This window comes from Pinus tabuliformis, chromosome 2_2 (genome assembly GCF_031772625.1).
Source record: "Pinus tabuliformis cultivar Carrire ecotype Pingquan chromosome 2_2, CPIR1, whole genome shotgun sequence".
NCBI lineage: Eukaryota > Viridiplantae > Streptophyta > Pinopsida > Pinales > Pinaceae > Pinus > Pinus tabuliformis.
Window position 1 is genome coordinate 207,524,235 of NC_142300.1, and position 27,331 is coordinate 207,551,565.

General features: G+C 43.3%; 1 protein-coding gene across 7 annotated transcripts in view; it reads right to left on the bottom strand.

Moving 5' to 3' along the window:
• The window catches only part of LOC149192069 (las1-like family protein), a 251,744-nt gene that overhangs the window by 117,572 nt on the left and 106,841 nt on the right, over nt 1-27,331 (bottom strand). For all 7 annotated transcript variants that reach the window (XM_089404471.1, XM_089404470.1, XM_089404467.1 and 4 more), the window contains 2 exons: nt 4,378-4,484; nt 4,119-4,174 (listed from right to left, as the gene is read on the bottom strand). In XM_089404471.1, coding sequence (XP_089260597.1) covers nt 4,119-4,174; nt 4,378-4,484 — 163 coding nt within the window. The remainder of the gene's footprint in view (nt 1-4,118; nt 4,175-4,377; nt 4,485-27,331) is intronic.

The window sequence follows — 27,331 nt, forward strand, 5'->3', positions numbered from 1 at the left end:
GAGATTCCCGCCCGGAAATCTCTTGTGTTGAACAGCACGATGTTGACTTGGCTCAACAACTCAAGCAAACAAGGGTTCAATTCTGAATTTGGAAAAAATCCCAAAATGAGGCCCTCCACCTCTATTTATCCTTGCTGCCCCTCCTCTCTCCATGTGGGCTCCACAAATCGAACTCCCTTCTCTCTTCCTTCCCACAAGTGTGAATTCTCCTAAGGGGTGTGAATTACCCTTTGGAGTGATCCCCACATTCTACTTACTTTTTTAATTTGCCTCCCTTTTCTTATGTTTGGAGACTTGTTTACCAAAATGTCAAGTGGGGTCCTCCTAACCCATTTTTCCTAAGTCAAACATGTCAAAATATCAAAATTGTGCAAAAATGTATTTCTTAGCAAAACTTGCTAAGTGGGAACATCACAACTTCATGAGGGATTGGCAATTAATCCACGACCCAGAGGAGGATAGTATGACACCTTGAGACATGGGAGGGCTGGCACCACCTTGAGAGCCCTCAACGTTGGAGCAGAGAGCCATTTTGACTACCTGCAAACCCATATGACCACTTTGGTACCCCAAAATGAAAATTGGGGTCCACAGAGGGAAATTGACAGAGACCTAGGGACCAACCCCTAGGAGGTGATTTTGAAGGGCCTCTACTCACATCATGGCACCCTGAGCCCTCAATGCTTGCCTTAAGCAAGCCCACACAATGATGACGTCAGCTTTATCTCTCCTACGGCTCTAGGCTACTTTGAATTTTATTTATTGGCTACTAAATCAGCTTGTGATCTAGCTTGTTTCTAGCACATTATTTTGTTGTTTTAGGGGTTAGTAGGCTAAAATTAGAGTTTGAATTCCTCATATAAGTATAGGAACCATTCATTGTAACATTCACCATCACAATCTTGGGATTTTCGACCTCTCTAGTTGAATCGACCTTCTTTCTTACCGAGAATTTGGAATCTATGAATGCATTTTGACATTTAAAGTTCATTTGCATATCTTTGGAGCTATTGTTCAGATCAAGGATGGAAGCTTTGCATGTTATCTTGTAAGTGAACCTAATTGTTGAATATCTATTTTCCTTTATGTCTAATGTATGGAATAGTCTTGATTCTAGGTTATGTTGATTGTGCCCTAATTTCTTGAAGATATATTGAATGTTATCTAGGTGATCTATTTCATGCATTACTCCTACATAACATGTGAATGAATGTCCTATTGGTGAACTTTTGTTAGCTCTCCCATGAAGAATCCATTACCCTTTGCTAGATAATTGCTTGAATATTTCATTGTCGGGCATCAAAATTTTGGCCTCCTTAGAAACTTATTGGTTGTCCTTATCAAATCATAAACTCCATCCTCCCAAGGGCCAATGCACTAGTCTACTTGGTTGGTGATCAAACTCTTTCTTACTCCATAAATTCTTCTCTCTCTTATTTTGGCCTCTTCAAGGATAAGCTCGTGAACAAGGGCATAGTGTGAATCCCTAGGCAACAAACGTTTTGGTTATTGGAGGGCATTTGCAACAAAATCTCTCCTTTTGGTGAGCATCCACTTCAATCTCATCCATAAATTTATTTTCCCTAGTTTGTAGCCCTAGGGTAAAACCCTAGTTTGTGTTGCTTCAACTTAGAGGCTTGTTTGAGGGTTTCATGCACCTTTGTTTCATTGAAAATCACTATTGGAAACCCTTTCCTTGCATCTTGGCCCTAGGTCTCTCCAACACTCAACCAATCAATCAAACCCTGAGTCATAGATTGCCCTTCCTAGGTCTCTATATAGAAAGTAAACTGCCTCCAATTGAAGCTCTAAGTCATTGTTGTGTCTTTGTTGTAGATTACCTACTTGGGTCACCTTGTACACTAACATTTGAAATCTATCTTACGTGATCTTCTTGCATATTGGGACTCCTCCCATCGGTGGAATCCCATAAGGAGCAGGGGGTTTTGGCTAAGGTGATAGTGGGTCATCACCCCATTGTTGTCACTTGGTTTAGTTTTAGCCTTGTAGGGTACCCTTCTCCAAGGCCTACTAGATTTTCTGACAACAAACCAAATCCCTAATCTCCAAAGTGATTGAGGTCTAGGATTAAATCATAGCCCTCTTTGATCAATGGTAGAGATTATTAAGTCACTTAAATAATTAATTATTTATCCTTAAATAAACATTAGCCCAAAGTCAACACCAATTATTAAAATAATCAATGTACTTTTTCCTAAGTTAAAACCTAGGAAGGAGATTATATTAGTTGCTCCTCTCGAACAACCACCAAAAGAGAACATCACTTCCACATGCTATGACACCAACCCTATGTGGAACCAATGCTACAAAATTCAACAAGAACAAAAATGGGAGTGAGAATGCCAAGATTGCCATTTCCCAAAAACATCTAAGAGTGGAGCATCCCATATATATGTATATAATGGAATACGCATCCTATATATATATATATATATATATATAATGGAATACACATCCTATGATAAACATATATATATATACATACATACATACATATATATATATATATATATATATTATGAATAAACTAGCGAGAACATTTAAATGGCAACCAATGATCCACCATCACTTATATTGGAATTCCCATTGTTAGTATCTTCGTTCATACATTGCTTCTTGTCTAGCATTTGCCTCTACCTCAATACTCTAGGGACATCAGTCAACACAATCCAATTTTGATGGAACTGCCTAATCCAAGCCTTAAAATATGGTAGAAAATCCTGAAAATGATTAATCAATGATTTTAGTTTGAGCGATGGGTACATTTTTGCGAAGGCTGTGACAAAGGAGTTCAATTGTTAAACAATCAACATCACAATCATGGGTGTACATAAAGGGTTTGGTCCTCTTGATTAAATGTCAATCACATGCCCCCATATGTGATAGAACCCAATAAAAGTGTTGCAATCCCATCAATCCTAAAACCATGAAAATTGCAAAGTCTGATGAATTTTGAATGGGATATGAATTTGTACTTTCACCATATGAAATCCAGTGACGTGAACCACTCTCAAACATCCTAAAACTATTAATGGTAATATTAGAATTTAAGTAAAAGTGAGGACAGATAAACTTAAGAATTTAACATTACCATTAATTGCCAGTATTTTTGTCAAACCTACTCAAAACCAAAATCGTGGTTCAATGTGTCCAAGGAGTGCCTGGGGAGCGTCAAGGAAGCACTCTGAGAGTGGCCAGGGAGCACCCTCCCTGCTCCAGGAGCATTCCAAGGAGTGCCACACTCCCCACAATGAAAAGGAGCATCCCAAGGTGCCCAGGAGTGCACTCTCTGGGGCACTCCCTGGATGTTTCTGCTCAAAGCACAGCTCTGAGGGGGAAGAAGCCCCTGACGGAGCACTCCTGGTAACAATGGACAAAGGACAATCATGAAGATGAGATCATCAGCAGACTCTGAAATAGTCTCGAGTCCTTGACCCTTCATTTGTGGATTATCTATCACAATGTTTCACTTGTGTTGATCACTTAAACTCTGTTTTTTCATTTCATATGTTATGTATCAGTTTATTTTCAATGAAGAATGAATGCTACTGTTAAGTTTTGAATGGTTTATAACTAAATATTTAGATTTGTCTATATATTTTTTTTCAGCTATGTATTTTTGTTATACCATAATGTATACATATACATGTCTGGTAACTACGCTATGCATTTTTGTTATACATGTCCGGTAACTACGCTATCTATTTTTTGTTTCAGCTATGTATTTTTGTTATACCGTAATGTATACATATACATAGTGTTGAAAAGATTCAAGACGTCATTGAATTTAATAGCCTGATTTTATCAGGTTTCTTGCTTTATAAAGTCGCCTGTAAAGAAACATCAGTTTAAATGACTCAGAAAAATTATACAATCAACTTGTATATGCAAGGTTTAGAAGGTTGGATACAGTATCATTGCACGCAGAGAGTTATTATTAGTACAAACAAGATCTTAGTAAGGGATAGGCAGCATATAGTCCAATAACGTGAACCGTAAACCACTTAAAATTTTCCACATGCCAAGAACAAAAGCACTTAATTTGAGAAAAACCAAGCACATCTGAAAAGGCAAAGTCACAGAATCAAAAAACTCACCTGCTTACTTGCAAGTCGAAGTAATGGAAGTGTAGGAAGTTGATTATGTGAAGCCTCTACAAAAGGGAAAGGCAAAGGCAAGAGACGCTAGTAAGTATTGCCAGGGTAAAACAGACATATGGTTCTAAACATGAACAGATCTTCAGATATACAGGCTGAATAGACATATGGTTATAACACAAACAGATCTTCAGATATACACAATAAGAAAAAGGCAGCACAAAAATTATTAAGGGTTGGAGAATAAATTTGTCTTTACCATGACGAATATCAACCAGCAAACGTGGAATACCAATTGAATTGGCAGAGTCATTGATCGATTGCCCTCTCTTTTTATGTGATTGATCTACCACACCATTTAGCAGCCTGCATCTCCAGAATCAGATAAACAACATGAGTATAATTCACCAAATGTATTGCACAGTTACCTATGCTACTAATAAAACTAGTCATAAACAATATATCCATGCATGCAAGCAATATATAAGGTAAAAGAGAGAAGAAATAAAACAGATGGATAGGGCTTTCATCTAAAATTTGGCAAGAAAAAAGAACCATGGCTTTAAGCAGTAATGTTTAGGAAAGAAAGAAATAAAATATCTTATGTCCACAGATCAAAAAGCAGTCAATACAGGAGGGTGAAATACATCATCTATAATATCCAAAGACACTGTTTATGTCCTCCCCAATATCAATACAATAGAAATTCGGTAGATTGAACACTAAATACACAATATGGTGATGTTGCTCACAATTAACAAATAAAAGAGTCTACAAGTGTGTTACAATAGCCATTAGTGATGAGCATGATATGTAACAGATGGATGAAAAAGACAACTGACGATAACTTTAGTAACCCAACAGGCCACTAAGAAGTTTTTCATGGAATGGGAGACACTATTCTCAATTCTGAATGTCAACACATGAAAATTGTGAAATTTCCTTAAATGCACCAACTAGATATTATTCTCCTAACTGATTAACAGTTTATTTGTTTCTGGCAAATAACAAATAATTCACTGATGCATTTTTCACAAATAAAATATGTTGTGGAAGTAAAATCAAGAACTGAGAAATAGATGCACACACATAAAAAATTTGACATGATTATTTTGGACTGAAAAGTCCTGGGAAAAACCCCGAAGGGAAAACCAGTGCAGCAGATAAGAGTTTATTTTTATTATCATGAAGCAAATTGGAGAACTACAACTACTGGCCTTCTTGGCTCAGCTCCAACAATTTTATCTCACTAGAAAATACTAGGACAGTCCTTCTCCCTCTCAGCAGATCAAACTAGCCTCTCCTTGGCCACTCACTCTCTCCATGGCACTCACCACCGGGCAGAAATGTACATTGCAGCCACTGGGCCTTTTGCACAACCCCAAAAACACCTCCTACCAGGTCGTCCTGCCTGTCTCTGCCTCTGGAAACAATTCATTAGGCCTCCCGAGGCCTGATCCAGACACTAGCTACTAAATCGATCCCTCTCCCAGCAATTTGCACTAGAGAAATTGGCCTCCCTTCCCTAAAGCTGGAAACTGGAAAACCACTAGAGAATTTCTCTGGAAAGCCACTAGAGAATTCCTCTAGAAAATCTCCCTGTTACAACCCCTACTACTCTCTAGCTCAAATTATTCCCTTGTTAAATACTATGCACTAGGTAATTTGCACTGTCGTGCTCCCTTTCTCTTGCAATTGTGTCTATCTCCATCCCATCGACTTGCTCTTACAATCTCTCGTTGGAGCATCAACAGCCAAGATCTAATCATTATCGATGGCTAAGATCAATTTGACTCCATCAATACATTTTTATGGAAGTCTCTAGAGCAAAAGTAGATTTTCTCAATTAATACTCATTAATTAATCAATTTTCCTAAGTTAGACTTAGGAACTTTTAATTATTGATCAATTAATTTAATTTCTAGGTGTTTTCACCCGACACCTTTTCTGGGTTTTGGAGATCCCGTGTTCCTTAGCCTCTCTGACACACCTTAGAGACTAGAACACCTGTTTGATGCTACCACAATATCCAAAAACAAACAAAAAAGAGGTCCTTATGTAGTAGGTGGACCACAACCATAAGTGCCATGTTGCCTCTATTAATGTATACTAATATTACATGCAAAGAGTTACACTTAGCATTTGTTGCCTCACTCTATCCAGTCCCTTGATTACAGGAATGAAGTCGACTTAGGATGGGTGAATTTACACTCTTAAAATCTGATTTGTCAATCCATTTTTCGGCCAGGATAGTGTTCTTAAATGAAGATATCAACTCTCTACAAATCAGTGCCAAAGCATGCACGATGCTTCCCTTGCCTATGTAAGGAGGGAAATCCACATGTTCATGTGTTAGCCTGCAGATGTATTATTATTTGGTGCATTCTCTTACTCAATAAAATTTTCCAGAAAAATAATACATTTAACATATAGTACACTAAGATGAGTACTTAAAATATGAAGCCAAAATATTTGAAGTAGTCATAAGTTCTTGATTGTTGAAGAAGAGATTCTCCCCAATTTTTGTTAGAGATGTAGAAATTGTTGCCGAAATGTGCATTGAGAAAGCCACTTTGCTTGTGAAAGAAAAATGCCTTTTTGGAAGACCAAGAAAGTGATAATCCACTTTTTATTGAGATTTTATACAAGCATTACAAATCTTATCCATCTTGCAGCACACAAGCACATTGCCTACACAACAAACAATAGCCTACCAATCTACGTATCCATCCTAGGGTTTGTATCCTCAAACTCTAGGTCTTCAACTCTTGCATCAACACAAGAACCAAGACCTCCATAAAACATGAAGAGGGCAATGAACAGACATTTTCCAAGCAAAGTATCACACCAATCTCAAAACTCAGCATGCTAGACATTTTATGATCTTCCCCTAACCTCCATGCATCACACAGGGACAAAGCTGAAATATCAGCCAATGGTTAGCTCTACAAGACAAGCCATCAATTCATCTAGCATTATGTTCTTCTCTAGGGTTTACCTACAAAGCTAAAATCCTTGAATTTCACAAGAACAAACCTTAGCATCTCACAAAAGCAACCTCTCTAAGAAAATCCAAGACATCTTTCTCTTCTTCATGTCTTCACCTAAGGTTTACATCACAAACCCTAGAAGGCTCACGCCACCTGTTTAGGGCATGTGGGGATAGCATGACAAGCTCTAATGCAAGCATTGGCATCTAGGCATGATGCACTAGCCCTCCCAAGTCATCTAAGTGATCTCCATCATCATCTAGGCTCGGGAACAAGGCAACGTCCATCAAATGGAGTCAAGGCCAGCTTGGGGGCATGTTGGGTCCATCTAGGCACATCATCAAATAAGCCCATGCCTTGACTTCTTGCTCAGTGTTTTAGCATCTAGAGGGTAGGAAGGAGGTACAAACATGTGGAGGCTCAAAGCCTAATTTTCATCTCAAGAGGGCAACGTTGGGGCTGCAAGGTCATCTCTACTCTCAAGATTGGGAAAAATGTCCTATGAATGCTGTTGGATAGATGTCAAGTCATCCTTCAGAGGATCTACATAAACCACCTAAAACATACCCTCAAGATCAAGTGAGATCAACATCATTACGGACAAAAACTATTGAAGTATCATAGTGAACCATATTCAATGTAAGGGGCACAAAAATATTTCACACAAACCTTTCCTCCCAATGACTTTCTAGCTCAGGATTTGTAAGCAAGTTACCACACTTGTGCTAGGGATAATCATACCTTTAGCCCTATTAGGTGCTTCCATCCCCCAAGGGGAAGGACGTTTGACATGTGGACCCATCAATTAATAGGTCCATGTGATAATGGTGGTGGAGTGGGAAAGACTTCAAGGAAGATGACCATAACCATGGTACTAACTAAAGGAGGTCCAACATCTCTAAGTGTTATAATGAGATGATGGAGAAATCGTAAGGCATGAGTTACCCCTTTTCTTGGCCTTGCTTTTTCCACCCCTCTAGTCCGCCTTTTACTTTAATGATTTTTCTTTCTTTCTTGCATAGCTTAGGAGGCCCATCTTGCTTTATGATGTTTCAATATCCTTCTAAGATGTAGCAGTTTCTCGCTCAATGGGGTTGGGTTATTCAAGAGTTACTTTATGATAGAGCATGATATGTTGAGTGTAATGTTCCAAAGTAGGAATGCAAGTGATATTAAGCAAATGAACTGGGCAACAGAATATAAAAATGAAACACACATTAAACATTCATGGAAATGGTGCAAGTAAGGAACTATTGAGCCATATTATTAAAAATATGCAGGCTAGATACAATATATATTAGAATGGTGCACCTGGGCTTGTCCCAATGAACAAGCAAGACCAACCCCAGGTGGGAACATGGCCGAGCTGAAGGTTGCCCAGCTGCTACACCACTCTGCACCGCACTGCCCTAGTAAACTGTTACTATTGAACTTCGACTAGTTGGAAAGTGCTCAAAAACCGCCCAGGAAATTGTGTGCTTTTAAACTCGGAGTCCTTGGACAAAACCCAAAAAAACCAGAAGGGAATTTAGCTAGTTTTGACTTCAGATTTTCGACCCCCTTGGAGCCTCTCCCCAGCTATGGCTGCCAATTTCGACTTGCAGGAAACTGCCTACAAATCCCTCTGCAAACTCCTCCAAAATGTTGGATTTACCTATGCTATCCAACTCCTAGCTCCCCGGATGGCTCTTGGCCAAGATCAGTTGCTCCCCAAGTCCCCACGAATTGCTGCTGGATGGCCTCTGCGCTGTCCCTCTGCTCAGAAATACGACTGACTGATGTGTTGGTCCAACTAGCTGCAAACTCTAGCGAAAATGCCTACACTATGTTTCCTCCTTAGTTCCCAAATCTCCCAACAAGCAATGAATCCCCTTGCTGGCCTCCAACTCCTCCTATGTGTTTTCTAGCTGCCCAAGAATACGCAGTTCCCTCTCTGCGCTGATGACTAAAGTGTGTTGTTGTCCCTGACTCCCTGAAACTCCTACAGAACATCCTCCCTAGGGTGGGCATGGATGGTCCCCCGAAGTAGAGGTTGAATCTCTCGCATGAGAGATCCGTGGCTAAACAGTTGGCAGACTTGCTAAACAACAATGCGTACAAGTGAGTGTTTGTTTTCAAATGTAGAAGATAATCCAAAATGAGAGTTGATCCCTCCTTATATTCCCTTGGGCCTCCTTAGCCTCATGTGGGCCCCTCCATCTAACCATTTGATTTCCCTCCAAGCATATCGAATGGCCAAGTTCGAATACCCCATGTGGGTCGCCCCCACATTCCACTAGCTACTAAAAAAAGTCGAATTTGCCCCAAAGTTCCCTAGTCTAAGTGTGGGGTCCTTCTCCTAAGTCAAAATTGTGCCAAAAATGTGTAGTTGCACCCTGTGACTAATGTTTGTGAGAAGGGACATGACAGTCCTCCCCTCCCAAATGTTGCTTGCCCTCAAGCAACCTCAACGCTGGGTGCTCCAATATGTGCTCACCCTCCCAGGTGGCATCCTCATCCGGCAAGTTCTTCCAGCGTACCAAGAACTCCCTGATGGTCCTGCTCCTCAGTCTCCTTTCCCTGCTCTCCAAAATGGCCTCTAGTTCCAACACCAAGTGGCCCTCATCATCCAGCGGGGATAGATCAGCTGCTGCCGTCACCTGTTGTCCCAACACCTTCTTCAAGCATGAGACATGAAACACATTGTGGATCCTACTCCCTCGAGACAGCGCTAACTCATAAGCCAACTCCCCAACTCACCTAGTCACTTGGTAGGGCCCATAGAAGCGTTGTTGTAGCTTCTCGACCCCTTTTGTTTTAGCATATACTGCCTGTAAGGCTGCAGCCAGAGGTATACCAAGTCCCCTTCCTCAACGTGTCTCTCTGTCCTATGCCAGTCTGCATAAAGTTTTTGCTGATTTTGGGTTGTCACCAAATTATCCTTGAGAGCCTTGAGGATATCTTGGCTCTATTAGACGCAGTCTTTGGCCTTTGGGGCCTCGTTGTCTCTAGAAACAATATCAGCAAAAGTCAGTGCATCATATCCATAAAGGGCATAGAAAGGAGTCATACCGATGGACATGTGGTGTGTGGTGTTGTAGAAGTACTCACCCAGAAGCAACCATCGAATCCACATCCTCTGCTAACTTGTCACATAGTTCCTCAAGTACCCCTCCAACCATTGATTAACTCTCTCTGTCTAGCCATCTATCTGAGGGTGATAACTGGTGCTAGGAGTGAGTTTCGTCCCAACCAACTTGAAGAGCTCTTGCCAAAAGCCACCCATGAATATGTTGTCTCTATAGCTCACTATGTTCTTGGGGAGCCCATGCAGCCTGAAAACCGCCCGGAAGAATAGCTCGTCAACCTGTCTAGCTATGTACCTAGTGGGGATGGCGAAGAAGTGGGCAAATTTGGTCAACCTGTCGACCACTACGTATATGCAATCCTTCCCCTGTACTGTGGGGAGCCCGATGATGAAATCCATCGAAATACTTTCCCATTTCCCCTCTAGGATGGGAAGTGGTTGTAGTAGTCCTACAGGGTGGATCAGCACCCCCTTGTTCCGCTGATAGGCCTCACACTCCCGTACGTGCTGCAGCACATCCTCCTTGAGGCCCTTCCATGTGAATCTCTCCCAAACAGACATATAAGTCTTCTGGAACCCCTAGTGTCCAGACAGTGGTGAATCATAAGCTGCCTGGAGTATCCTCCGCCTCAACTACGAGTTGGGCACTAAGTAAATCAGCCCCTTGTAGTAGATGACCTCATCTATCACACGGTAACGCTCGTCTGCATGTGTCCCCTCCAATACCTCGCATGCCCTCCTGTCCTTGGAGTACTCCACCAACAACTGAGCCTTCCAATCCTGGCAAATGCTCATGAGAGATAACCCAACTGGTCTCCAAGATAGATCATCGACCACCACATTGTGCTTCCCCCGCACATACTCTATGTCGAAATCGTAGGCCTACACCTTGCTGACCCATCTTTGTTGCTTGTCATTGAGGCCCTGCTACCCCATGAAATGTCGAAGACTGTTGTAATCAGTCTTCACTCGGAACTGGTTGCCCACCATGTACTGGCGGAATTTGACCAATGCATGCATAATGACCAGCATCTCCTTGTCATATATGGAATATGAAAGCTCATGCGGTAGGAGCTTTCGACTCTTGAAAGATATGGGATGCCCCTCCTGTGACAATATTGCTCCAACTCCTACCCCGGATGTATCACACTCCACCGTGAATGGCTAGGAAAAATCTGGAAGTGCCAAAACAGGGCAACTACTCATCACCTCCTTGAGGTGATCAAAAGCGACATGTCCTCCATCAATCCATGCGAAGGTCCCCTTCTTGGTCAAGAAGGTCAAAGGTGCTACTAGCTATGAAAATCATTTGACAAACTTCCTGGTGTAGCTGCAAATGCCCAAGAAGCCCCTCAGCGTAGTCACGTCTCGAGGTACTGGCCAATCCCAGATGGTCGGAATCTTCTCGTGAACTGTCACCCCATCTGCTCCAATGATATGCCCTAGGTAGAGCATCTTTGTCAACCCAAACTCGCACTTGGAGAGCTTGGCATAAAACTGTTGCTCCTCCAGAATGCGCAATACCTCCTCTAAGTGTTGGAGGTGCTCCTCCCATGTCCGGTTGTAGATCAAAATGTCATCGAAAAACACTAGCACTAACCTCCTCAACTATCCCAGGAAGACATGGTTCATGCATGACTAGAATGTGGCTGGAGCGTTGGTCAGCCCAAATGGCATGACCAGAAATTCATAGTGCCCATAGTGGCACCGAAAAGTTGTCTTAGGGATGTCCTGATCCCTCACCCTGATCTGGTGGTACCCTGAACGCAAATCAATCTTAGAGAAGTACTTGGCTCCTCTAAGCTCATCCATAAGCTCGTCAACGCGGGGAATAGGGTACCGGTTCTTTAGAGTCTTCCGTTTGAGGGCCCGATAGTCAATACACATCTGAAGGATTCCATCCTTCTTCTTCACCAGCACTACTGAAGAAGTGAAAGGACTGGAACTTGGCTCGATATGGCCCAATACAAGCAGCTCCTGGATGGCCTTCTCTATCTCATCTTTATAGGGTTTGGGATGCCTGTAAGGAGTAGTGATCACTGCCTGTACACTCGGCTCCAGCTCAATGGTGTGCTCAAATCCTCTATCTGGTGGCTAACCTAGTGGAATGTCCCCAAACACTAATGCATACCTGTCCAGCAACGCCTGTATGTCTGTTGGTGGTGGTCGCACCTGTACCCCAGCCTCTGAGATCCTCAGCTCAACTGTCCATGCAATGTCCCCATGTCGTAGATCTGCCTCCATCCTGTGGGCTGAAACTGTCTGAGGCGGGTAAGACTGCATGCCTCTCAAGACTACCAGTTTTCCATCTAGCCCAATGAACTCCATCTCTGGTTCCCTCCAATCTGTCGTGACTCGCCCAACGGAATACAGCCACTGGACACCCATCACCACGTTGGTGTCTGGCACATCGACCACAAAGAAGTGGTTCGTCATTGAGTAGTTCCCCATAACTATTGTCAAGGAGGGCACATATCTGGTGCACTAGATGGTACGGTCACCTGGCACTAGGACTGAAAAACCCTCAAACTCTATTGTGGTGAGGCCCCTCCTCTAGACCAGCTGGGCATCTATGAAATTGTAGGTAGCCCCACTGTCCACCAGCACTGACACCCTTTGTCCCTGTACAGTGCCTCTAATCCTCAGCATCAAAAACATAGGAATCCCGCATAAAGAAGCAATAACTCCTCCTACTGGGGCAAGCGATGCCCCTCCCTGTGGAGGTGGTGGTGGTGGCCCTTTGCCTGCCAAACTCTCTCCATCTGTCCCACCACAATCCTGCTCCACCTCATCCTCTTGGTCACTGTCAGAAAAGACCTCAATGTAGTGTGATATACTTGCAGTGCACCTATGGCCAGGTGCCCAGGGCTCTCTGCATGTGAAGCACAGCTTCCTCCTTTGGAGGTCCTCCCGTGTCTCCTCATCTAACTGCACCCTCCCCTGTGTGGTCCTCGACAGTGTGGGTCTAGTCTCATGCCGCTTCTATGGGAAAGGGGTCCGTGTAGGAAATGGTGCTCTCGTCTTGGGGATGGCCCCCTGTAGATCTCTAGCACACAAGACTGCTTCCTGCAACGTAGAGGGTCTGCGTGACTTCACCAGTCCACGCAGGGGCTCAAGCAAGCCCTCAATGAAGGTATATACCCTCCTTGCCTCGGATAGATCCGGGACCATCACTGACACACGCAGAAAATCTGAAAAGTACTGCTCTGGGTTGCCTGTTTGGCACAGTTGTGTCAGCTCTCTGAAATAAGCCTCCGGATCCCTCTGATCAAATCGCTCCACCACCCTCCAGGTGAAGTCCTCATAAGAAACTATATGGGCATGCCCTAAGGTGGTCAAGCCATGAAAACACCAATCATGGGCTTCCCCTCCAGGTGCGGCGTGGCCATCTTAGTGGCTTCTTGCTCTATCATCTGGTTGAGTTGAAAGTATGTGTCCATCTTTTCAACCCAAGCCCTCGCCGTGCACTTGGCAGTGCCTTAAAAGTAGGGAAATACATCCTCCCTATGGTTCTCTGCAGCTCATAGTTCTGGGTCCCTTGTCCTCCGTACCCCTTGTTCTTCTCACTCTGCTTGAGCTTGCAGTAATCTCTAAAGGAGAGGGCTTCTTTGAAGTCTTCATCCATAGACTGCCACTCTCTGAAGTAATCCCCCATCTGAGGAGGGTCTTCCTCCCTTGCAAGCTCGATTTGTGCCACTAGCACGAAAGAAGGTAGTGTAGCCCAAGTCGGCACACTGACTGAAGGGCGTTGCGCTGCTGGTGAGGGGTGATCAAATGGCTGAGAGGCCCCGGAAGTTTCCCCACATAGAAACCCTCTGGGCGTGGTCCTTTCTCTGTTTTGTGACTTGATCTCCTCCAGCATGTTTTTTTGCCCCTTGGCCAAGTCACTCAAGGCCCTCAGGAGGCTGTCGAAAGCCATCTCCTCCCAGCTGTTGGGCTTTGTCATTTCCTCCTCTCTGGCCATTGCTTTCCACCTATCCTCCATGTCTGGAGTAATTTCTAACTCCCTTTCTGTACTCCTGTACCTCTACCTACGGTAGGTGATGTTCTGTTGGTCCTCTTCTCTCATAGGACACAATCTCCACAGCTGAGCCAATAACTAGGCTCTTATACCATTGTAATGTTCCAAAGTAGGAATGCAAGTGATATTAAGCAAATGAACTATGCAACAAAATATAAAAATGAAACACACATTAAACATTCATTGAAATGTTGCAAGTAAGGAACTGCTGAGCCATATTATTAAAAATTTGCAAGCTATATACAATATATATTAGAATGGTGCACCTGGGCTTGTCCCAATGAACAAGCAAGACCAACCCCAGGTGGGAAAATAGCTGAGTTGAAGGCTGCCCAACTGCTGCACCACTTTGCACTGCGCTACCCCAATAAACTATTGCACTACTGAACTTCGACTAGCTGGAAAATGCCCAAAAACCGCCCAGAAAATTGTGTGCTTTTAACCTCGGACTCCTTGGACAAAACCCAGAAAAACCCAGAAGGGAATTTAGCTGGTTTTGACTTCAGATTTTCAACCCCCTTAGAGCCTCTCCCTAGCTATGGTTGCCAATTTCAACTTGCAGGAAACTGCCTGCAAATCCCTCTGCAAACTCATCCAAAATGTTGGATTTACCTATGCTATCCAACTCCTAGCTCCTCGGATGGCTCTTGACCAAGATCAATTGCTCCCCAAGTCCCCACGAATTGCCACTGGATGGCCTCTGCGCTGTCCCTCTCCTCGGAAATACGACTGACTGATGTGTTGGTCCAGCGAGCTGCAAACTCCAGTGAAAATGCCTACACTATGTTGCCTCCTCAATTCCCGGATCTCCCAACAAGCAATGAATACCGTTGCTGGCCTCCAACTCCTCCTGCGTGTTTTCTCGTTGCCCAGGAATACGCAGTTCCCTCTCTGTGCTGATAACTGAAGTGTGTTGTTGTCCTTGACTCCTTGAAACTCCTGTAGAACAACCTCCCTAGGGCAGGCACGGATGGTCCCCCAAAGTAGAGGTTGAATCTCTCGCGTGAGAGATTCGTGGCTAAACAGTCGGTAGACTTGCTAAACAACAAAGCGTACAAGTGAGTGTTTGTTTGCAAATGTAGAAGATAGTCCAAAATGAGAGATGATCCCTCCTTATATTCCCTTGGGCCTCCTTAGCCTCATGTGGGCCCCTCCATCCACCCATTCGATTTCCCTCCAACCATATCGAATGGCGAAGTTCGAATTCCCCATGTGGGTGGCCCCCACATTCCACTAGCTGCTAAATAAAGTCGAATTTGCCCCAAAGTTCCCTAGTCTAAGTGTGAGGTTCTTCTCCTAAGTCAAAATTGTGCCAAAAATATGTAGCTGCACCATGTGACTAATGTTTGTGAGAAGGGACATGACATTGACGAATTGGATGGTGGCTAACGAGGGGAGTAGAGCTCATGCCATGCTTTTTCCCACGCTCTTACTAAGTCCCAACCATCTTTTGCATTTTTTTTTTCTTCATGGTTTCATATGATTTCATCTTTCTTTTGGCTGCATCAACCTCTTAGGGAAAATTTTCAAGCCCTGACTCAAAGATAAGGATATAGGATGCCAATCCCAATGACAAATGACAATCAACCCAAATAATGGATGTGGATAATAATGGAATCATGGAATGAGGTAAGTATGAATTCCCTTGGGCATGCTACTTCAATCAGTGCCTCCTATTTAGTGCCCTCCTGAAAGAAGGATCTCAAGAGAGGCCACACTAGACTAGATGCAAAGGATAACCTCCCAAGTGAAGTATAGGAATAAGGATATAACCAGAAGCAGTCAATCATCTAGCTTGACCTATAATTCATATTAGTATGCCCCAAACCATTAAATGAAAGCACATGATTACAAAAATGGTTAGTTTACCTTTTGATAAATGTTCCACCTTGCTTCAAGAAGCATGGCATATGGGTGAGAGCATTGATTGGAGCATAGATAATGTTGCGAAATTTCTAAGTCTAACCCATTAGAAATCCCTACTGCATCCTCTAGTTTAAATTCTCCTACTTGTTTATCACATTAACAAGTTATTTATAAATATCAATACTGAAAATAAACACAGATGCAGCCTTAACTCATATACAAATCATCAACTAAAATAATGGAACAAACACACAAGGGACACTGTTATTTTCGGACAATCGTCCCCGGAAAAAACCCAACTTGGGAAAACCGATGCAACAGTTCTGAGGGTTATATTATTACGCAGAATCTTGAGTACAACTAGGGTGTCAAACTAGCTCACCCAACAAAGATTTTTACATGGCAGTAATACCTCTTCTCATTGACAGATATTCAACAAGCCTGCCCCACGAAAATCTTTCCAACGCTTCTCCTAGGCTCTGCGTCAGCCCTGCTAGTCTCAGTATCACTCCTAAACCCTCTACGTCAACTCTCTAGCCTTCTATGTCACCCACGCAGGCCCCTCAGTGTTTGCGCATTAACTAGCTGCCTCTGCATGGCTCCTGCTACCTCTGCGTAACCCCTCTGCCACTGCATTGATCCTCAGGCACTATCTCTGCCTCTTTGCTGTGTACTCACTGCCCCTCGCTGCAACTCACATCACTTGTTCGATTTCTCTCAGCAAATCCTGCTCCAAAAAATCGCACTGACTGATCAATCTTGGTGTATCTCCAACTGACCCTCAAGCCTCCTCTTATACTTTTTCTGTTGAATCTTCAACGGCCGAAATTAAGTCCCTAATCAAAGGCTAAGATTAGATTTGGCTTGATCCATGTCATTTAGAACATTCTCACCCAGTTTTATATTCATACCCATTAATATTTTAATTTTCCTAAGTTTAGACTTAGGAACTCCATTAAAAATATTAATTATTTTAATATCTCTCTAACCGGGTGGAAATTCCCCAAACCATTTCTTAGTCTTGGAGACCTCACGTGCTTTAGCCTCTCCACCAATTTTCATGGCTAGAGCACATCCGATGCTACCACAAATCAACACTCCCTCTTAGCAAGGAATGTGCTCTAGTAATGCTCCACCACTGAACATCACACTGATCCTTCTACACCGGTATCTGTGTTGATGCTTGGCCTGCTGCCCAACATCCACTGCACTGTTGTTTCTTGTACTGCTGCCCATAGCTCTGTCACTGCCACTTCTACATCTATACTGTAGCTCCTCTCCACATGCTACCCATGCTGCCCATAGCACTGCCACTGCTAACTGTTGCACTGCAACTCAGGTACTGAGAAGTAAGTAACTAATCTACCCAAATACTAACATCCTTGGCAGTGCGGAAGCCTCCTGATACTGAAGCTACCTCTATTGCTATCCTGTGCTCCCTCTGTGCTGTTGCAAACACCTCTGTGCCTCTCCCACTGCTGCAACCTCCTGTGTGCCTCTTTGCACTGCTGCAACCTCCTCTGTGCCTCTCGCACTGCTGCAACTTCCACTGCGCTGCTACAAACCCCAGCACTCTAGCATTGCCTTGTCGCTTCATTGCATCTTGCTTCTACCGACATTCGTCATCCTGCTACTATCATTCGGGGCTCCCATAGCCGGATATGATCCAAGAGTTTGGGTACCTCAAGGATCCTGCCCCTCATCTTCTATAGTCCTCCTGACTACAGCTCGATGTCTCCCACCTCTTTTCTAGAGGTGCATGAGCACTCATGGCAGAGTCGTCATCAGTCTCGACTTCTTTCTCCGCCTTAGCCGGAGCTGCCTTGGAGTTAGAAGCCTCTCCCTTATTCTTCTTCCTGGGACACTAGGTTGCAAAATGACCCAGCTCCCCAAAATGGAAGCACTTCACCTTGGAGATGTCCTTCTTATTCCTCTTCCCCTATCGCCCCGCAAATGCCAGAGCCGCATCCTCCTCCTCCTCTTTCTTGATTCGACCCCCTTTGCTGCTACTCACCATCTTGGTCAGCTGTCTGATCTCTTCTTGGTGAAGAGCTACCCACATCGCTTCCCATCTTGGAAGAGTAGTTCTGCCCAAAATGCCTTGGACAAATGTCTCCCACTCCTTGGAGACTGCATTCAAGGCGAACCTCACCATGAACTCCTGATCCGGCGTGGCCCCTATGGAAGTAAGTTGGTCCCAAATCTCCTGCAATCTAAGGAGGTGTAGATCTATCTGCTCCCCCTTTTGCATCTGATACGACTGCAGCTGATTCTCCAACAGCGTCTTCCTCTGCACAGAAGTGCCCTGATACAATGTCGTCAAAATATCCCACATCTCCTTTGCCGTGTTCTTCTCGACAATATGCGGTACTACAAGATCGTTGACCCCATCAAGGATTATGCACTTTGCCTTCGCCATTGCATCCTCATACCTCTCATTATTAGCTAGATCGACTGGGATAGCCACGGTTCTCAAGGTGAAGCCCTTGATGCGATCTCTATCCAAGACTACCAAGATCCTTGCATTCCAGATGGCAAAGTTGGAAGCCATGTCCAACCTGTCCTGATCCCTCAGCCCGTTGACGTCCATCTCCGCTCTTCTTCTGGACTCCTCTTAGTCTCGACTTCCCTCCTAGAAGTTTTCTCCTAGACTCCCTCTGAGTCTTGATTTCCTTGCTGGAAATCTTCCCGCCAATTGTCGAACAGCTCCTCTCCAATCCTCTTTGCAACTGCAACTCAGATCTGGATTTCTTGGCTAGAAATTCGTCAAGGCAGCAACTCCCTCTACCTTGGTTCTGTCCCGTTAGGTACTGTTCTACTCCGACAAAAACAGCACCCCACCAGCTTCCCAATCCACAATCTGCCCAAAGTTTCCTATGCCCCAGCAACTGAAGAAACTAAGCCTTCTAGCACTGCGCAATCCCTACAAAGGTTGAATCACTCCACTGGCCAACTGCGTCAAGCCTACCTGGCTGAGTAGGATGACGTGGCTCTTCGTGAGCCTCTTCTACCTCTGTGATGGCCCTCTATCTAGCTCAAAATGATGACGTAGGCCCTCTGCTTCACTCTTTCTTTGTTGCCTTCTGCTTGGGAGTAGCTCTGTCTCTCAGGACAGCTACTACTGCTGCAAATACTTTCGATTACGCTGATACCTTCAGTCCTCCTATGATCTATAACGCTCTGATACCATGTTGAAATTTCTAAGTCTAACCCGTTAGAAATCCCTACTGCATCCTCTGGTTTAAATTCTCCTACTTGTTTATTACATTAACAAGTTATTTATAAATATAAATACTGAAAATAAACACAGATGCAGCCTTAACTCATATACAGATCATCAACTGAAATACTAGAACAAACACACAAGGGACACCATTATTTTTGGACAATTGTCCCCGGAAAAACCCAACTTGGGAAAATCAGTGCAGCAGTTCTAAGGGTTATATTATTATGCAGAATCTTGAGTACAACTAGGGTGTCGAACTGGCTCACCCAACAGATATTTTTACACGGCAGTAATACCTCTTCTCGGAGACAGATATTCAGCAAGTCTGCCCCACAAAAATCCTTCCAGCGCTTCTCCTAGGCTCTGTGTCAGCCCTGCTAGTCTCAGCGTCACTCCTGAACCCTCTGTGTCAGCCTTCTGCCGCTTTGCATCAGCTCTCTGGCCTTCTGCGTCACCCACACAGGCCCCTTAGCCTCTGCGCATTCACTAGCTGCCTCTATGTGGCTCCTGCTGCCTCTGCGTAGCCCCTCTGCCACTGCGCTGATCCTCAGGCATTATCTCTGCCTCTCTGCAATGTACTCACTGCCCCTCACTGCAACTCAGATCACTTGTTCGATTTCTCTCAGCAAACCCCGCTCCAGAAAATCGAACTGACTGATCAATCTTGGTGTATCTCCAACTGACCCTCAAGCCTCATCTTATACTTTTCTTGTTCAGTCTTCAACGGCCAAGGTTGAGTCCCTAATCAACGGCTAAGATTAGATTTGGCTTGATCCATGTCACTTAGAACATTCTCACCCAGTTTTATAGGAGACCTAACACTCTTCTAGCAAGGTGGAAACAATTTTCCATTAAGCCCAAAAGCTAATAGCAACAATAATGTACCAAGTTCATGTGTCATCCCGATTCCCAACAACTTTGTATGTACATCCAAAAAAAGGTTGAAAGATATATGTCACACCATTCATTTTGAGTGCTACAACAACTTTTGCCTCTATTGTATCACCTAATGCTGCAAGTAGGTCATGCACATGTTCAATGTGCATCATATTGTTTGTAACACCCTCATTACCATTCATCTTTGGCACAGACCATTGATTGAGAAAGTATAGTAATCTTGACTAATTAGAGGTCTCATACAAATAATGCAACATAATTCAAATCGGTTTGGTGTTGTCTGCACTTTGAATCTAGGGAATAACATGACCAACCCGCAAATACCTCCTTCCCAAAATACAACCAAATGTGCAACCACAAATGAGGGTCTAAACTTCACAAGTTGGGTGAGAGAGGTGGCCCTGTCTTCTTACAACCAAGCTTATGCTTGGAGGTATATTTTAAATGTGCACTTCTAATACTAGGATGAAATGCAAGATGTGAGTGAACACTTCTATGAGATTATTAAATGGATTAATTGCTTTAACAAGATTTACTTGAGATCCCAACACTCGTAGAGATATCCAATATAAGACCAATTAGAAGAAGCACTTAAAGAACAATTGAATGAATATCTCAAATGAAGCAAAATAATGTATTCCAGTGGAACACAAATTATATGATGCACAATTAGCCAGAGACTATTAGAATTTGTTATTGCGCTACTTAATTTCACTTGTAATCACAAGAACCAATTAGAGCACTTGATGAAACAATGAAACAAGGCTAGCAATTCAAATGAAATGAGATTAGCAATTCCAAAAGCTTATCAATATGTCAATAAGATCTTTTCAATGATTACGCCCAATAGCAAGTTACCACATAGATCACAGACCAACGAAGCACATTAGAAGCCAATAGAAACAAGCTCAAAATGAGATTGCTAACAGTGATTAGAAATGAATGCTAGATGCACAATCCAATGAGACAATAACAATGCAAAATGCAAGATAAAAGCGAAAGCAAGACTTGTATGACCAATTTGCTTATTATTTCAGAATTGCATCAGACTTAAGCAAATCAGACCAGCAAGATATTATGATGCAAACAGTCCCAAGATTAGCAAGATAAGATTATAAAACAAGTTAATTAAGCCTTTAGATGATGTGTGTTACTTCTTTGAATTATTAGGCTTATTTAGATGTGTTTCTTAGAGCAATTGTGAATGAAAATACTGCTGTAGCAATTAAATCAGACCTTACACCTTCAGATTACACCTCTGCAATTTCAAATCAGACCTTTAAAACTATATGACAGCCACCATAAAACAACAAGATTAATAGATCAAACCCTTATAATTTATTCTTGATGCCTTATACGAGTTATTAGCTTAATGTGTAGGTTCTTTAGGCTTGTATTATGATGATTATGCCATTGTCATGTTAATACACCAGATTTGATATAAATTACGCAGTCAACCAAAAGGAGAGATGAAGGCAACAGGAGCAAACCCCAAGGCCTAATGGCCTATGGCAAGTTTGGAGATGAGAAATAGATCACTCCTCAATACCTGAACTCAGAAAATGTTACCTTAAGACCCCCTGATCAGACCTTTATGACTGCTGCAACCACAAATTGTTAGCCCCAATATACATGCAAATAGTAGATCAGCGCTATGGAGAACTAGTTAGCAACGCTAGGGCTTGAAATTTGAAGGCTTCACCACAAACAAGTGATGTTGAACCCTTGAAACTTGATGATCAGCCTTTCAAAGACCTGCAACACACATGAAACAGATAGAAAACCAAAGCAAATGATGAATTTTCCCTCTTGTGACTGAAGTTAGGGCTGATTGATGGACAAATGGGCCCTCAAAACCTTTATGATGCTTCATCAAATCAATGATAGGTCTGCAAAACAAATTGTTAGCTTGAAATACAATGGATTAAAGGCAAAAATGATATGTAAATCACTTCAAAACCTTGCCAAACTTACCATAATCCTGCAAACACAAAATATTAGTGCCAAATCAAATGCAAAAGGGCAAAAAATTAGCCAAAATGGACTACAATTAGGGGATAAAGGCCTGCGGCTAGGATGAAAGGCCAAAATGTGATGCGGCCTAGGGCTAGAAGCCCTCTAAGGCCTGAAGCCGAGGGTTACAAGCCCTCCTAGGGCTACGACTCACAAGAAAAAGGCCACTAAGGCCTATGACGAGGAAAAACCCTCCTTAGGGTTGTGGCTGCCAAGATAAGCCCTCAAAATGGCTGCCACTACGGAAAGGAGGCCCTAAAAGGGTTGCGACTAAGAAGGAATGGCCTTTAAGGCCTGCGACCAACCTCTAGGAGGCTTCAAAACCCCTGCAACAAGCCAAATAGCCCAAAAAATCATTGAAATGCCCCCTCTACAAACCTTCCAAGGGCTACAGCCTTCCTTGACTGGCTAGCCGCTAAACGGCTTCTCTGGAGGCCTAGGGACCCCTGAAACCCTAGCTGTCTAGGTTAGGTAAGGTTAGGACTCTTCAAAAAATCGATCTTGTTACCACTCAAACTAGCAGGGATCCTAAAAGGGAATCTTTGAAGGGCTACTACCAGGCTAAGGGCAACAAGTGGAGCAATAGCCCACAGTCAACATGGCTAAGGCTCCCTGCTCTTTACGGACTTTCACCGATGGGAGGAGACCCGTTATGATGATGATTACTAAATGGATAGACCAATGATAGGGTGAGGGGTGATCCTAGAAGCCTATTCACAAGAGAGACTCAAATATGTGGCTTGCTTGCTTTAGAGGCAAGGTTTAAAGCTCTCAAGAAATGGCTTAAGGGGAATTTCAAGGGTATGTATCTTATAATGGAGGTTCCTAGGCCTTGAAATTCTTGTGAAAGCTTAGATTCCCAATGATCCTTGAAAAATTACCCTTAATGATGTATGGGACCACACAGAGCCAAGTGGACCCGGGGGTTAGGTCAGGGGGGTAGGGTTTGGAACCCAATGATATGCTTGACCTATTCCGAAGGGGGAAAGGGACCAAAGAAAGAATTTTTAATGCAAGACAATGTGAGGGTCCAAATGAGGCTTCTAGCCTAAGGAAACCAAGGGCAAGATTCAATCTCGAGGCTACGGCTTGATATATCTCAAAATCCCACCATTGGAATTTCTTCAAATTGGAGGGCACCTAGGAGACACACCAGCGCAGTAGGGGCCAAGAGATTGAACTTCTTTTATGGGTGGTTTGCAAGATAAAGGATGCCCTAGGAGACCTAATGGGCTAGGCCTGGAAAAGGAGAGGGAATTGGATGAGAAAGGTTTAAGATGATCACCTTTGGGTGGACCAATGCCTAATCCTTTGGGGAGAAATGGAGTCAGGTAGATTATAACTATGGACCTTTGAATTTTCTAGTTCAAGGAGGCCTCAAAGACAACTTCGCTTCGCACTAGGGCAGCAGCAAAAGTAGCTTCAAAGACTTTATACTTTGTTTTGCAAGAAATGGCTTATCAAGATGAATTTCAATAATGAAACATCCCTAGGAACATTCATTATACATGGCCCATACATGAATCATTCACTATCCAGAAACAAAATTTCCACAACATTGCTTAAGAGATGCAGCAAATAAGTTGTAATGTTCCAAACTAGGAAAAACAATGCTATGAAAAGCAGACAATAAAAATAACACCATAAAATTAAATTAGACCATCAGACCACAAAATTGGAAACCAAATTGCGATGTTTACTCATTTTATTAAATGAGAAGAGGTGTACAACAAGGTGTCGAAATGTGTGCACCTGGGCTTGCTCTAAGCAAGCTAGCAAAAGCCCAAAATGAACAATGGAACACCCTCCTCAAATCTGCTGGTAATCTGGCCCAAGAGCTATGATGTTACTGCCCAGAAAGGTGTTGCTGCCTGAAATGATCTGTTGTTAGAGCCTTCCCTGTTGCTCAGAAAATCTTGGGTCATTAATCCTAGCCTCTACGCAAGAAACCCAGAATAATACACGAAGGAAAATGTTGACCTCGGAATTTTGGCCCAAATTCCCCTCAGCGCCTCTAGTTGTTGGCTGAGTTGTGACCCCTGTTTGACCCCTCAAATCTACCCAAAAAATTCTATAAAATTAGGAGTGTGATCCTTGCCCAAAACCCAGAAAAACCCAGAAAGAGTTTCCCTTGGTTCCAACCTTCAAAAATTGACCCTTCACAACTTGACCCTCCTCTAATTTCGAATTCTGTTGTAGTGACTAATCCTGTCAATCTCTACTCCCCCAACTCCAACAATCCCCCTCAAATGGCCCTCCAAATGATCTCCCAACACCCCATCTCCAAACTCCCTCGGAGGGTGCTGCCCCAAAGAGTCTCACTCCAATGACTACGCAGTCCTGCGTGTGATGAAATGAGAGTTGTGCGTAGGATGGCCCTCTTATTTGTAGTTGCCCTCTATACTCCTGAAAATTATGAAAGGATGCTCCTGTCTCCCCAACTTCCAGGAGTGCCTCATGCTGTGACTGCACAATTCCCGCGCTGCTGTAACTCCCCCTACTGCTAGTAATCGACTTACAGTTGTTGTAACTCATCTTCTTGTTGTTGCTATGAACTGAGATGAAGAAGAACTCCCTCCTAGGGCTGGCACTTAAAGTCCACCAAAGCAAGGGTTAAGATCTCCGCTCGGAGGCACTCGTGTGCTAAACAACACAATAACCTGGCTAAGTAGCTCGAGAAACTAAGATTGAGTTCAATATGTCAAAATATAAGATGCTGAAATGAGGAGAGTTGCCTTCCTTATATAGATTTCGTGGAACATTTTTCGCTCCATTTTCCCTCCATTGTGGGTCCCTCACTTAACCATCGATTTCCCCTCCATGCAAATCGAACTAGGTAATGTGTATTCTCCTAGAGTGGGTGGCCCCCATGTACAAATTAACCACATCGAAATAACTTCTACTAAGTCTAGCCTTCTAATAAAATCGAATGGGCCCCATCACCTCCAAAATCGGCCCCAAAATGTAGAAATTAATCTTGTTCCAAAATAATTTAGGAAGGGACATTACAATCCTCCCCTCCCAAATGTTGCTTGTCCCCAAGCAACTTCAGTGCTGGATGCTCAAGTATGTGCTTGCCCTCCCAAGTAGCATCCTCATCCGGCAAGCTCCTCCAATGCACCAAAAATTGCTTGTCCTCAAGCAATGCCTAAGCAAGCATCCTCTCTAACCACTGCTCCCCACTGTCACTGCAAAATGTGCCAGGGTCCCAAATGTGCCACTGGGTCATGTCTGGCCTCTGCACTGTCCTAATATGAAATAATCCTTCAATACCAGGATCTCAGGCCATCCTGTCCAACATGAAGCTCCCCTCGCTCCACTCATTATCCTGCCCAGTGCAAGTACCAGAAGTCCCTTGCTCCATCAGTGACTCACTAAAGCCCAATGGAAGATTTGTATGATCTCCCCCTGTAGTAGCTAGCGCATCCCTAAAGGTTATTGAGTTGTAAAGAGTTGCGATGCCCTAGTTCCCTGCTAATCCCAGAGTGGTGGCACCATGCTGACGTTGCGCTACTCTGACTATGACATACTCCCATCGTGCACAGACAGTATCCTTGCCTCCTAAGGCCTAGTGGCAAAAAATCTATGAGAATCAGTATTCCTTTTCAATTGTTATTATTACCAATTTAGATTCTTTACAATTTTAATCAAAGAAATTATTTTATTAAATATAGAAAAAGATTGAATACAATATCTGATGAGTTTTGCCAAGCACCAACTTGGACTTTGATGAGGCTCCAACCTCTAGGGCTCCGACCCTATCTTACCAAGGCACCAACCTTGAATTTAGGAGCACCAACTCCAAGGACACCAATCCTTCCAATTCTGAGGCACCAACCCCAAGGGCTCCGACCCTATAGATTTACTCTGTCAAGAAATGTTTGATTGTATTATACTGCTTCCAAGAACTTCTTTACCAAATCCTGTCCTTGTAGTCTTTGCAACAGGTCGTTGTCTACGCTATGGCTTCACTTCGGGTCTGAACTTTCCAAGATGAATCAGGTCAAAAGATTGTCCTCCCGCTCTGTCTTCTGCTTCCTTTTTTTTTGCTCGGCTTTCGGTTTCTGCTGCACCTTCGTCTTCTACTAGACCTTCAGCTTCTTGATCTTCGGCTTCCTCTATTTTTTCAAGTTCACGAGTTGTGAACCTTTTAATTCTTCTTTGTGCCCAATGCCCAATCGATGCCTTTAGTGAAACATTTTAACTTGTACTTATATGAGTTTCACCAATGACTTGAGAGACACTTTTATTGGAGGGAGGTCGACTTGTTTATTTACGGAGAGAACAGAAAGACTATAACCATATTATCATAGAAGTCTAGCGGTCCCCACATGCCACATCACTGCTAATCGCAATCGCAACTTTTAGAGATCTCTTGCTACACAATATATATCGGAGAGGCCCTTTTTAATATTCATCCAAGACCCACATGGAGGTCCCACATCCACATCATCAAACGCAATCGCAATCGCAACTTTTGGAGGTCCCGCAATCACAACCTTTAATGTTACCGATGTAACATAGCCGATACTCATATTGTCGATGAGGTGGATGCGATATAACATTAAACAGTTGTCAATAGATCCGTCAGATCCACAGCTTCTATCGCAATTAGCGGTTCGGGGGTTTATCGCAATCGGCGGTCTGGGGTGACAACCCTTTATGATTTGTGTAACTTCCGATACCCGGATGCGATACTACATAAAGGTATATTTTAATGGAGTTGTTGGGTCTGCATATTATATCGCAATCGGCGTTTTAACGTTTCATCCCTTTAAGACTTGTGATATGAAAGTTTATACAGTGGATGTTATATTGTATTATGGTGTATTGTAGTGGAACCACCGGGTCCGCAGTACAAATTGCAATCGGGGGTTTTGTGTGGTGGCACGTAATATAGCCCATCAATATTATATATGTCGCTATGTTAACTCCTCCGGTTTGTTTCATGCGCTGTGAACTTTTTAAGAGGTTTCCATGGTTTATTCCTTCCTCCAACAGATCTGCTTTGTCTTGGCTCGTCACTCCTGTGGTTTCTCTTCACTCCTATGACTTCCGATACACTGCTCCGATAGCTCTTCTTCCGATAGCTCTTCTTTGATGGCTTTCGATGAACTCTTCCTGCTCTTGTTG